Source organism: Melitaea cinxia, chromosome 5 (genome assembly GCF_905220565.1).
Source record: "Melitaea cinxia chromosome 5, ilMelCinx1.1, whole genome shotgun sequence".
NCBI classification, from domain to species: Eukaryota; Metazoa; Arthropoda; class Insecta; order Lepidoptera; family Nymphalidae; genus Melitaea; species Melitaea cinxia.
This window is the reverse complement of record NC_059398.1, coordinates 11,647,335-11,661,383: the sequence shown is the minus strand read 5'-3', so window position 1 is coordinate 11,661,383 and position 14,049 is coordinate 11,647,335. Positions and strand designations below refer to the sequence as shown.

Sequence of the window (14,049 nt, the reverse complement as noted above, 5' to 3'; positions counted from 1 at the left end):
TAAGTTTTGTTCATTTTGTATCAAATATTATAAGAATAAAAATATTCTCCAGTTTATTATCAGGGGAATAGCATTTTAAATAGACCCATTACTTGCTGGCTGGCGATGAGCCAAACTTCTGTATTTTATGCCATCAAAATTATCTAGGACAATTTGGCGTCCCGTTTAAAAACTGTTACTTTATTATTTTTATCACGCTACATCTTTACAATAATATTTCTGGACGATCATTTTATTTTAAGTGTATACACATTTCTTCTACAATTTCTCTGTGCCAAGACACATTTACATTTAAAAATCAAAGATAAGAATAGTGTAGTAAAAGATTTATTAATAAAGTTTATATAATTATTTCTCAGCCACATGCATCAATAGAACGAGTACAAGGGATTATTTTTTACAATACATACACAATACTTTAGTTTACTTGATTACTGCGTATGTTTTAATAAGTTCAACAATTCCAAGACTCGAAAGATTGTAGTATGAAAATGTATGAAATTAAACTTAAAATTAAATCATATTAAAGTATAAAAGCATTGAGATAAATTTAATTATTCCCCAGTCATCATCTCCATGAACTCTGAAACAATAAAAAATTCATATGAAATGTTATGTCTAAATAAAGTTATCCTGTCTTTTTATGCAATTTATTATCGATTTATTGTTATTACTACGTTTATGATATTTATTCGAAAAATGTGTTCTATATTGACATATATACCATCGAAGTCAACAGTGCCGCTGCCGTCCGTGTCAATTTCTTGGATGAGACCATCGAGTTCATCGTCCGTCAGCTGCTCGTCTAACTCGCGAAGGATTTCACGCAAGCTCGACGTGGGAATGTAACCATTGCCTGTAATTTTTCGTTTTATCTTTTACTTATATTAAAACTTTAAGAAAACTTTCTTACATATTACAAATTAATTACTTTTTTATTAAATTTTAAATTGAATTATTAATAATTCACTAAATTAACCGGTAAGTAGTATAAGTACGTATTATGTGTCGTATAGGATGGGTATTTAATAAGCAAATTTAGCTGTTTAAAAATAAACGTTTTTCTTTAAACTCACCTTCTTTGTCATATAATCTGAATGCTTCTCTCAGTTCCTTTTGCATAGCTTCAGCATCTTCTTCAACGATGAATTTGGCAGCGAGTGTTACGAATTCAGGGAATTCAAGGCGACCGGACTCTGAAATATTACACTTGGATATAATTTCAGACAAGACTACTGGTATTTTTAAAGCTGTGATATACATGTATCTATCTATATATATAAAAATCTCGTGTCACGGTGTTTGTTCGGGCTAATCTCCGAAACTACTAGATTGATTTTAATACAATTTTGCACAGATATTTAACTTAGTCCAACTTAAAATATAGTCTATAGTTTATTTCGATTAATGACCGCGAGTGAAACCGCGGGGAACACCTAGTATGAAATAAGTCAATACCGTAAAAAAAGCTAGACTTTGATTTTGTTAAAAATATTACGGACTAAAAGAACTATCAACATCAATTTAAAAATATTCAAGCTTAGCGAAATTTTGAGTTGTAATTTTAATCAGTTACTTGCAACATAATATAAACATAGCCCACTTACTGTCAGCGTCAACTTCTTCAATGAGTTCCTCGAGGATCTTCTTGTTGAAAGGCTGTCCCATCATTCGAAGGATGTCAGCTACGAAGTCACACGGAATACTGCCCGAGCGGTTGTGGTCGAAGCCATCGAAAGCTTTGCGCAGTACTGTAACAAAACCACATCAGGTTAACAAACTCTGATTTGCTGGTTATATAATCAAGACGATGTGAATCCTATGATTATAACTCAACATACCCTCAACGTTTAGTGCACTCATGGCACAATTACGACCAATACTGAATAAATGCTTGATTATTGAAATTGTTGCGCTTAAAGTTACTGTACCGTTGTTTCGCCGGTAATTAAAACAGGCACACTGAACGTTAGACCGGGTGTGGTAAGATTAGGACAGCAGTTCAATGCTCTTAGATGTAGTGCGAATAAGTTGTGCAATACAGTTATTTTGGTGCAGCGGCGTGGTGCATCGCCGATGCGCAGTGCGTGGATAAACGCACGCGTATTTAGGCCAGATAGTTAATTGAAAGGTATACGAGAATATTTAAATAAAACTCTACTATTCAAGTGATCGCAAAAAGTTGATCCTTAAAAGATAAATTATGTGGAAAAAAAAATAAAAAGTTTCGTATCAAATCAAAATTAATCACAATATTCTTTAGTTTATAAAAAGTCTTTGTTGCTTGAAGTTTATGGAATAACTTATTTATCAGATAATATCAAAACGATGTTATATTTAGTCTTTTGATTATGAACGTCTCATAAAAAATTATGCAGATACAGGTGAAAGATATCGCAACTGCAGATGCGTATTCGTATTTTTATTTCAAACTTGCCAACCGGATGAATAAATTACTGAAGAACGTCAACATGAACAAAACGTTACATGCAAGTCTCGTTCATAATATGCACGAAATTCAAATAAAAATCGCAGTAAAAATAACGTAAAATAATTGCACCTAATAGTAAGTAAATAATTTATTGTTATTTATAATGAAAAACTTTAATGTGAAACATATTGGTCGTTTGTAGTTTCCTCAAAAAATAACAAAAAATTATTTTTTACTATTAGGTAAAATAATTGTACCTAATGGTAAATAATAATTTATTGTTATTTATAACTAGCTGACCCGGCGAACTTCGTATCGCCTAACAGTCGATTCTTAATTTATTTATTTTTTTTTAGAATTTTTCTCTCCGTAAGAACCATCCTCGTACTTCAAGGAATATTTTTAAAAAAGAATTAGCGAAATCGGTCCAACCGTTCTCGAGTTTTGCGCTTAGCAACACATTCAGCGACTCATTTTTATATTATAGATGAAAAACTTTAATGTGAAACATATTGGCCCTTTGTAGTTTCCTCAAAAAGAGTGAGTTTTCCAGAAAAAATTACAAATTGAGATTAATGTTTTTAGTTAGAGAATAATGAAATTGAATAAATATTAATCTATCTCAGTATTTATCGATAATTTAATTTGCTATTGAGGCACACTAATCTATAGGACCAATTGGCATAAGTGCTATAAATACGCATAGGGGAAAAATAGCTTATAAAAATATTATTAACAGTATCTAAAGTGAATAATAATTAATATAAAACAGAAACTTACTTCGATTGTGCTAATCTTAGAATACATATATGATTCAGCCTGAACATCCCGGGGCTGGATATAGGCCTCTTTCTTCATGTAGGAGAAGGATTGGAGCTTAATCTACCACGCTGCTCCACTACGGATTGGTGGATATGTTCTCTACTATGAGTAACGATCGTTCTACATGGAGAAAGAGGCTTATGCCCAACAGTGGGATATTATAAGCTGAAGCGTAAAGGTTAGTTTACCCAAAAAATTAACCGTTGGATACCGTCATCCGTCAAACAGCGTTATCTACAACTGATGAAACAGACCCTAAGAGCGTTACATGCAGCTAATATAGTTTAGCGTCTGAAAGCAACACTAGAAAGCGGTTACATATCGGTCTTTATCAATATTTATTTAATTTTCAAAAATAACCTTTTAATAAGTTATAGTACCTAGTTTCACAGTTTGCAGGATTATAAATAATTATTTTATAATAATAATAATTTTGATTAACAATTAATATTTCAACAAATCATAATTTTAAAGTAAGTATTATTGAATTAATCAAATATAACAATTAAGTAACCGAACCGAATATATTTACTCTCATATATATATACACATATATACCTGTAATTAACATCAGTTGAACTTCAAATAAAATTAACCATGTGCAAGTATTTAGTTAGCGTAATTTACTTTGATATACTTACGCCCAGTATTCAGAAATTTGAATAGCGAGAAACAAAATATATTTGCAGTGTCGAACATAATAAAAAAAACTTTAATTTATTTTCAAAGGTCCACTACATGCTGCAAATCTGCAGCTGTTCCACGAATTTTGGCAACTCTACCTATAGTTTTGAGAATATTTTTATTTTCTCTAGATACGAGTTGTTAACTTTCATCATCAAGATATCTTGGCAGTTGTCTCAATGTCCCATACGCTTTATTGCTTTTTTTCATAGGATTTAGCTGTTTATTAATTATTATCATCCGCCCACCATCTCTTTATGGTCTTTCGAAATGAGGACGAGTTATAATTTTATTTCTAAAATTATCAAATATGACATATCAACTAAAAATATTCTTAATAGCAACAAACCACGTTTAAAATCTTAAGAAGTGGACCATCACGACACGCGTCTTCATACTTACTGTGTTACTAATCTGCTAACAAAACAATGAGCTACTAAGCTTGAGGTTGAAATTGACACTATATACGATAGTTTTTGGTTTATATATTTCGACTAAACTAAAGCTATTATTATAGTGATTAACGTGTCAGAAAATCTATATATTAATACGTGAAGCAAAAACTTTGTACCCTTTTTTACGAAAATTGCGCGGACGGAGAGTATGAAATTTCGCACACTTATAGTTTATACTAGCTGTGCCCGCAACTTCGTCCGCGTGGAATTTAACAAAAGTCATTGTTCAGTTCGCAGAGTTATAAAATAAATAAATTTCTAAAATAAAAGTAGCCTAAGTTACTCCTTATTTTATCAGCTATCTGCCAGTGAAAGTCCGACAAAATCGGTCCAGTCGTTTCAGAGATTAGCCAGAACAAAAAGACAGACAGACAGAAAGACAAACAGACAATAATTGTAAAAAATGTTATTTTGGTATATGTTCCTTGTATACATCCATATGCATTTAGTAAAAAGCGGTTATTTTAATATTACAAACAGACATTCCAATTTTATTTATTTGTATGGATAGAGATGGAGTGCAGATTGCTAATATTTTTTTTAAAACTATGCATAAAAATCCATTAAATTATTCAAAAAATAAAAACATACACACACTGACATGTAATTGACAGCCACACGCTTTATGTACTTTTGCTTATCATTAATAGAAGTATAATCTTTATATCTTATTTATAATCTTTATTTATATCATATAATCTTTGACAACAGAACCTTAATAATGTTCAAACTTATAATTTAAATTAATTATGGTCGAATTTCGACCACTGGACGACCACTAGTATAAATAATTATTTTTGATACCTAGAAATTAAAAGTATATTTCAATTTAACTTACAAGAGAATTGCCTACAGATCTGATTCACTAATTACGATGATTTGATCCGTAATTTTTTGTACTTTTGATAAAAAAGCATTTTGAGTTTGCGCTGGATTCTTTTTATAGCAAAATAGCTGCACTTTTAAATAATAAATTTTCATTTGAATTACGTGTCCCTGTTTGTATTTTCTTTAATCTAACTAACAACTACACAGCAGACGTAAAACGTAGATTTCAAACGAAAGCTCTGGTGTTCAATACCGCGACAACGTTGCTGAGATTACACGTGTTTTACATTTCTTTTGTTATTTTCAAGTGTTCAGACTGCGCGTGCATGCAATCAGCCCATGGATAAAAATTATTTCATATAAATCTCATATTACGGTTTTCCCTCATTAAGGAATGTGTAAGGAATACTAGGAAGGGTGCTGTGTGGCTACGGCACTAAAGAATTTAGCCACCCCCTCTCTTCCCGTGGGTGTCGTAAGAGGCGATTAAGGGATAACAAGGTTCCACAACCACCTTGGAACTTAAGAAGCCGACCGATGGCGGGATAACCATCCAACTGCTGGCTTTGAAATACACAGACCGAAGACGGGCAGCAGCGTCTTCGGTGCGACAAAGCCAGTCCTGCGGTCACCAACCCGCCTGCCCAGCGTGGTGACTATGGGCAAAACACATGAGTTCACGTTATTTTTGGCGTAAACTTGTGGAGGCCTATGTCCAGCAGTGGACTGTATAGACTGTAATGATGAAGGAATAAATTTTGTTTAAAAGGTAATTTGCAGGGAATACAAATGTTCTGTTCAAAAAACATCTTTGGGAAAACATTCCTATACTTTGAAATATAAAGTGATAATATTATTTTAGTTAAGAATGTGAAACGAGTGGAGTAGTTAAAAAGGTATTTTTAATCTATTATCTTATAAAATCCCAGTAATGCGAGAAACTTTGAGCGTAGAACGCTTTATCTTACAGCCACGGTCCATTGGCCTCGTTCCAACCGTGTCAACGCTACGGTTGTCGCCCGCCCGAACTTGCCCCTTTTTATAATAACAAACATGAGCTAATGTGTAAACCTATTAATGTAAATTATTAATGTTTAAAAACATTTCTTAGTGGTTATTTGTTTAAGCAATATTGCGGTGTATTTATTTACATAATATATCTTACAATATCCCATAAGCGGTTTTTCACTTGAACGAAATGTTAAAACATACATTTTTGATTCGCTAAATAAAAAAAAAAAACAATTTTAGTGGATTTTAGATATATTTAATTTGGATTAGGTATTCGGATTTAGGTATACAAAAGATAAAAAAAAAAAACTATTGAAATGTAAATATAAATCATTTTATAACCTTATTATCAATAAAGAACAAATATAACAACTATCTGTATTACTATAATATAGAATTTAATTACTAGCTCTTAATTATTCTCATATTGTTAAAAAAAAAACGATCAAGGAGATATGTCTATAGTTTAACACCAATCGTAAGCGTCACGATAGCGCGACAGCTGCTTGTATTGCATTTCCAACGTTCAGTCAGCTTTCAACGAAGGAATTAAATTTCAGTGTTTTTCACACATCACACTGACAAGACGTAAAAGGCTATCGAAATTTCGTGATCATGTTGCTGTTTTGTTTAAGATTATCTCGATCCAACGGGTGTAAAGAACTGTGATATATTTTCGTACCCTCGTTTAGAAACATTATATCATAAAATTTTAGATGCTGAAGATTTTACTTTATTTATATTAATTCTTTTTTTTTACTTTATTTATACTTTCCTATTAGATAACACTTTTTAGGCAATAATATATTTAGTACAAAACCATTCAAAAGTAAAGTTCTCTTAACAAACATTAAACTAATGAATTCTGAAATGAAGAAAATATTTGACACTAATGTTGCAACATAAGGAATATTTGTTTTCAAGTCTTACTTAAACTATGTTTCTTAACGTTTTTCGCAAATATGCGTTCTAAGTTTTTGTTACATTAAATTTCACCTTAAAATACGCTCTTACCAGTAAACCAAATCGATAATAATGTAAAATAATAAGAAATTAGTAAATAAACATAGGTCTTCTAATTAATAAAATAAAAGAATCATTGCTTAAGAATGTAACAATCTGTTTTTTATGATTACAGGTAACTGTTGCTAGTACATCATACATACACAAGCCAAGTTAAAATTATATACAATATGTTATATTGAAGTCAGTTCTCATTATTTAACTTTTTACGAATCACGCCCATTGTAGTTGTTTCAAATGTTATTTCTGTAACATTAATTAAAACCCACACATAATTTTTGAAGAATAAATATATAAAATACGTCTATGTCCGTTAAATTTATGAAGTCAGGCCTCTATTGTGTTTTTGGCTCGATGCCAATACAGAGTTTGCAATTTTTTTATTTCACGAAATAAAGATTATGGTATGTAATATTTTTATATTATCTTTTTTATTACTATGATTTAGTTTTATTATTATTAGACAATAACTTACCAGCGATTTGTTCCGGCGGGAGCTCATCAGCCTGAAACAAATAGAAATTGACGTATAAAATTGACGGTCGTTTATTTTCGTTGACATTGCTAAGTACGAATCCGACGAATTAATTAAAATGATCGCAGTACATTTTGCAATTAATGAAAATTGAAATTATTAAGTACAATAAATGTACTTAAAACGTAATTTTTTTGTTTTATAGAACTCATTTGTTTCTTTTTTATAAATATATTTATGAATAAAAAATCGTAGAGTGAGTTCTAAATGTGAACTTATACTTGGTTTTTTTATTAAATTAGACGTTTGCTGCAAAAAAATTGGTTTTGAAATTCATCATCATCATCACCATTATTTCAGCCTATTACAGTCCACTGCTGGACATAGGCCTCCACAAGTTCGTGCCAAAAAATGGCGTAAACTCATGTGTTTTGCCCATAGTCACCACGCTGGGCAGGCGGGTTGGTGACCGCAAGGCTGGCTTTGTCGCACCGAAGACTCTGCTGCCTGTCATCAACCTGTGTATTTCAAAGCCAGCGGTTGGATGGTTATCCCGCCATCGGTCGGCTTTTTAAGTTGTAGGGTAGTGGAACTGTGTTATCCCTTAGTCGCTTCTTACGACACCCACGGGAAGAGAGGGTGTGGCTATATTCTTTACTACCGTAGCCACACAGCAGGTTTTGAATTCCTTATTACTTAATATAGGTAAAAAAGGTTTTAAAATGTATTAACGAAATAAACCTAAGCTATATAAATTTCTGCAAAAATATAAAGAATAATGATATTTTATCAAGATATTATGCATACTGCTATACTAAACGTATTTCAATATATATATTGCCATATATGTTACCACCTCAATCTTCCCCCTCTGATAACTTAGCGGTATGAAAAATAGATGTTGGCCGATTCTCAGACCTACCCTATATGCACACAAAATTTCATAAAAACCGGTCCAGCCCTGGAGGAGTATGGAAACTAACATTGTGACACGAGAATTTTATATATAAGAAGAAGATATATTTTGGTTAAAAAAATAAATATACACAAAAACACTAAAAATTCAAATCTTACATAAAATATCGTTATAATCTCAATGTACATGAATATAAATGCTAATCATTTTAAAATTTCGAGTATTAAGAATGTAGGTCGTAAAGGCAAGTTTTCGTGGACGCACGTTAGTGGGGCGTAATAAATTTATTTTACGTGCAATTGAAACTAAAATAGAATCATTGGTATTACGTCGGCCACTTCTATAAGCATATTCACATGTTTTCGATAAGATATAAGGTTACTAATATTGTTTGATTTACATTACATGGTTAAGAGTTGATTACAATTTGTAATATTATTTATTTTATTTTTTAAATTCAAAGAAAATAAATACAATTCTGTATAGGGAAATATATCAGACATGTTTTTTTTTAAACGATCAATAAAATAAGATACAGCTTTACAGTAATAGTTCGAAAGTTTTTCAGGTTTACAAATTGACCGTCACATACAGATGTTGAATATCTATACAAGGTATGATATAGGTATTCAACATCTGTATGTGGTAATAATACACAACACCATACCCCGAATATAGGCATACATAATATAATAGTAACTCACTCTACGATTTTTTATTCATAAAAATATTTATAAAATCGTTACGATTTTGTTTTGTAAATGGAAGCCTGTTGTAACTATGTAGTTTACAAAACAATCGTCTGAACTAGTTCTTGTCCCACTTCTGAATAAATACGACTACTATAAATTTCCCCTGGTAGTGGCAATTATCGTATTTGATTCTTAATGTTCATACTTTAAAGTACATTTTTGTATCTGTCATAAACAGACAACACAAATATTAAACAAATTACATTGTCAACAGTCATGTTTTGTCGGTTAATAATACGGCTAGTTGGAGTCAAAACTATTAATTAATAACTTGTTTTTATTTGTAATGCAGTATGTTTTGTTTTATATTATTAAAATTAAACCAAACTATTACACTCTATTCTACCTTCCGTCAAATAAAAGTTATTCAAGGCATTGTAGATATGTTTATTCTTGTACTTCTGATGGATATGTCGTTTAAAAGAAGCAAATTGAGGTTGAAAAAGGACTTTTCGCAATATAACATAAAAACATTAAGTAGACCTGCAACTGTAGCAAATACAACAAACTTTAGGCACATTATCAGAATTAACCTAAGTATGTTAATTTCTGGATAATTTTTAATATTCGAACAAATATTTAATGAAAGTCTAAAAACGAATTCAACACTAAACAGAAACGAGCATTTTTTAATAGAATCGAGCATTCTTTAATCTTGAAACTTTATGAATATAAATATTTTTAATTAATTTTTTTTCTTTAATTTCCTAAAATCCACCTACCCAGTCTTCTGTGTCCAGAACCATGTTTGATGTCACTAGTAAGCACTGTGAGACGCACAACACGACTGACCGCGAGTTTGCTGGTTCCAGCGTCCAGGGTTATTTCTGCTGCTTTACGAGTTTGGCCTTTCGTATACTTTCACATAAAATAAACGGAGGTGCGGGTAAAGGGGAGACGGCGGTCTTTTCGGCAATTCTTCCCTGGTTTCCTGCGTTCGCGCCGACCAATAGCGTGAGCCTCAAACGGCAGGATGCTATCGTATTTTTAGTCGGTAGCGTGGTCAGTAAAAACGTAAACAAGCGGAACAGCGTGTAAGCAAAGAAAACCCGCCTTGCCATCAGTACAAGCTTTTGCCGTATCATTAAACGTGAATAGCGTACGTTTTCGAGTCGTTTGCTGTGTATATAGCCGTTTATTATTTACACAACTTTGTCTGAAATTGTTTAAAATATAAACGCATGCAACGCGATATTTTCGGATGTGGATTGGCAAAGCCGAAACTATTTAGATAAAATCTGAAATTTTATTATTATATTTTTAAGAAATAATTATTTTGAGAATAAAAATAAGAAATGGCTACTTAGCCATAAGTTCACCCATTGTACTTCACTGTCTGTAACTATCTTTATGCTTTGTTTGTAATACATATATTTGTGGTGTACAATAAAGTATAAAATAAAATAATTTTGATAACAGTCGAAAAAAAACTGTATTATAACATTATATGATTTTCATGAAATAAACCTATGATATTAATTTCATATTTGAGTCAGTATTTCAGAGATCTCCAAAAGTTGAGAGCCAAAATCAATATTGGATTTGTAATTTCGTTTTAACCCGCTACACGCACAAAATAAATAATAGAGTTAGAATTTTTATATTGGATTTTTTTTTCATTTTTAGAGAAGAAACTCCTTAAATATTAATAGTTTTGGAGTTATTAACAAAAAAAAAAAACAAAAAAAAACGAAATTCCTTTTTTTGCAACTTTATTTGTTAATAACTTTGGCAATTTTTTGCGTGTAACAAAATCCTTCCAATCCTTTTTTCTAGACTCGAATAAGCTAGGGCTCATATTTTTAGGAGCTTTATTTCTATTTAACACGTTTTTGAACTGTTGACTAAACTATGAGTATATAAAGACTATTTTAATAATGCTCTTTTGATACTAGAATATTTACACATTTCAATTTTGTTTTTCTAAAACAAAATAGTTTGTTAAATTTTCCTTAGATCAAATTATATATATTTTTTAATTTGTATATACATGTACTCAGATCAGCACCTACATTATCTTTTTCATACAACATTTCTATTTATTATTTTAAAATAATGAACTGAAAAATTGGCAAACTGTCAAGTTGTAGCTGTTTATAAACAATATTGAGTAAACAAAAGGTAAATGTTCTACTAATTATGTGTATAGTTATGTACCTAAAACGATTGTCAAATGTAAAAACCTACAGATTGAAATAATGCATCTGGCCGATTTTACAAAAATGCACTAACATCAAAAAAGTTACGGCATATATTAAATTACATTTTCATTGTACATATTAAACGAAAATTTGCGTAGTTTTTTGGAAGCAGGAATAAGAAAAATTGAATAAAAAAGCTTATAAAGTAACACATAAAGCAAAAGCAAGCGTTCATTAAGTGTATTATGATAGACGTCATGGGTGTAGAAAAATGTTGTCAGGTGTTCCACTCTCGAATAAGTGCATGATATTTATTTATTGAATTCCATTCATTAATTTTTGTATAAATTTTTAATACCTAGTAACGTCATTATTGTTATTTTTTTCTAGAATAGGTATAGACGAGTTTAGTTAGAGCTAAGTTTTCCTTCTATTCTGGAGATATGTATAAAAATACATTATTAAACTAACAACGTATTAGTAAGTATGATGTATTTATAGCATAATTGAATACGCTATAAACTCAAAGCTACGTACTTGGATATTTTTATATTAGGTAAAAGATAAAATTTTCCAGAATTTCTGTTTATTTAAATTTTAAAATAACTTTATGTGTCTGCTGCATCATATGTATTTTTGTGCCAAATCTGTCGTAATTAAACTTCATATTTCTTTTGTCTTATATTTAAATACGAACCGCGCGATGTTTGTATCTGACGAAAAATTAATGATTGTTATTTATGCAAATAATGCTATTTCTGTCCGAAGTTTATTGACCTGAGAACTAGTATTTTTAGATGCTTTTTTTGGCTTTAAATTAAGATTATCTTATTAGTCGACTGTAATTTATTTATTTTTTACGTTTGTCTATTAACTGTTCAAGATGATTACTGTAATGTATAAAAACGGGTTAGAGTTAGAACCAATATAAATGCTCAAATCATAAATCAATCAGATTTTTATGAACTCTAACAAGAAAGACAGGTTATTTTCAGCTTCAGTTATGATATACCAGTGCGTAAAGCGGCATCGCTTCAGTAATATCGAATGATTAATTGCTTTGACGTATGACGCTTCACTCGGACATATTAATTGAGTTTTCGAAATTTGCTCTTAGATTTGGTCGTATAGCGTATTATGTTTATTTATTATTATTTTTATTTTAAACCTTTACATCAATATTTAAAGCTTTCAAATGTTCAGTTACGTTATACATTGTTTAATTTTATTTATTTAATGTGTGTGTATCTATACAATATATACCTACTACATACTTATAGGTGAGTCTTCGGTGCGACAAAGCCAGTACTGCGGTCACCAACCCGCCTGCCCAGCGTGGTGACTATGGGCAAAGCACATGAGTTCACGTTATTTTTGGCGTAAACTTGTGGAGGCCTATGTCCAGCAGTGGACTGTATAGGCTGTAATGATGATACTTATAGGTATTTCAGTTTCCCTTTTTAACCGATTTCAAAAAAGGAGGAGGTAAATTTGTTGTTCAAGAACCGATTTTGATAATTCTTTTTTTTGTTGGAAAGGAGATATGCCAAGTATGGTACCATGATAAGGAAACCAGGATCTGATGATGGAATCTCAGAGGAATCGAGGGAAACCCTCGAAAATCCTAGTGACGACTAGTGTGTTTGGTAATTTTTTTCGTCTACGTACGTTGTAGTACTTGTCGATATAATTGAAGTCGGTTTTTTTTTTCATTTGCGAGCAAACACAATTATTAAGAATAAATAATTCTAAAATGTAACTAATAATAGAATTTTTCATTTCCTTAACATTAATATGTATATTTAGTACAACAAGTAAATTTTATTAAAAATTGAAAATCTCACTACGCAAAAAAGACTAGTTTGGTTTCTCTGTAAACTATTCTAGACGCAGCATCAAGTCAACGTAGCCATATCGTAAGATTGTACTGAATCCAAACATAGGTTCTCTGCAAACCAATCTGGTTACAGCATTTGGTCAAGATATCCATAATAATTGTCGTTTTAACTACTATACTGACACATGTGAAGTATTAGCATTATGATGTTTATACGAAAATAAACAATAACTCCATTTTATGTCGAAAATGCCTTACAAACTAGTCGATCGATTTTTGCCAAAACAGCTAAAAACCACCGCAAGGAAACTCGCTTCCAGTTAAAGAAAACTGCATTCAAGTCTTAGATTTACAATTGCGAACTGAAATATCTCAGAAATAAATTGGAATTCAGTTGTGTAAAAGACAAATATATCATAAACATTTATACATGGTATAATCTAATCCGACAAATAGCATTATCTACAACCAGTAAAAAGACCCACAGGCTATTAAATATTTTAAAGTTTTCAGGCTTACAACTCCTTCACAGTAGAACAGATTCACTGAACGTTGAAACTAAGACTTGATTATTACAATAGTTTAATTTTATGAAAAATGTTATAATCGGCTACATCAAGCAACTGTATGTAATTAGCATAAAATATATAACCTTTTCTAATCCACGTACGTCG

General features: G+C 30.9%; 1 protein-coding gene across 2 annotated transcripts; it reads right to left on the bottom strand.

The window, feature by feature from the left end:
* Positions 1-311: 311 nt before the first annotated feature.
* LOC123653603 (troponin C, isoallergen Bla g 6.0301-like) lies at positions 312-10,252 on the bottom strand. Of its 2 annotated transcripts, XM_045589599.1 has the most exons (6): positions 10,120-10,252; positions 7,730-7,760; positions 1,608-1,751; positions 1,077-1,196; positions 725-856; positions 312-583 (listed from the first exon to the last, which is right to left on the bottom strand). In XM_045589599.1, the coding sequence occupies exons 1-6, from the start codon at positions 10,141-10,143 to the stop codon at positions 555-557; spliced, it is 480 nt and encodes a 159-aa protein (XP_045445555.1). In that variant the 5' UTR covers positions 10,144-10,252; the 3' UTR covers positions 312-554. The 2 variants fall into 2 exon arrangements, with proteins under 2 accessions (XP_045445555.1, XP_045445556.1); XM_045589600.1 differs by lacking the exons at positions 7,730-7,760; positions 10,120-10,252 and adding an exon at positions 1,842-1,979.
* Positions 10,253-14,049: the final 3,797 nt, after the last annotated feature.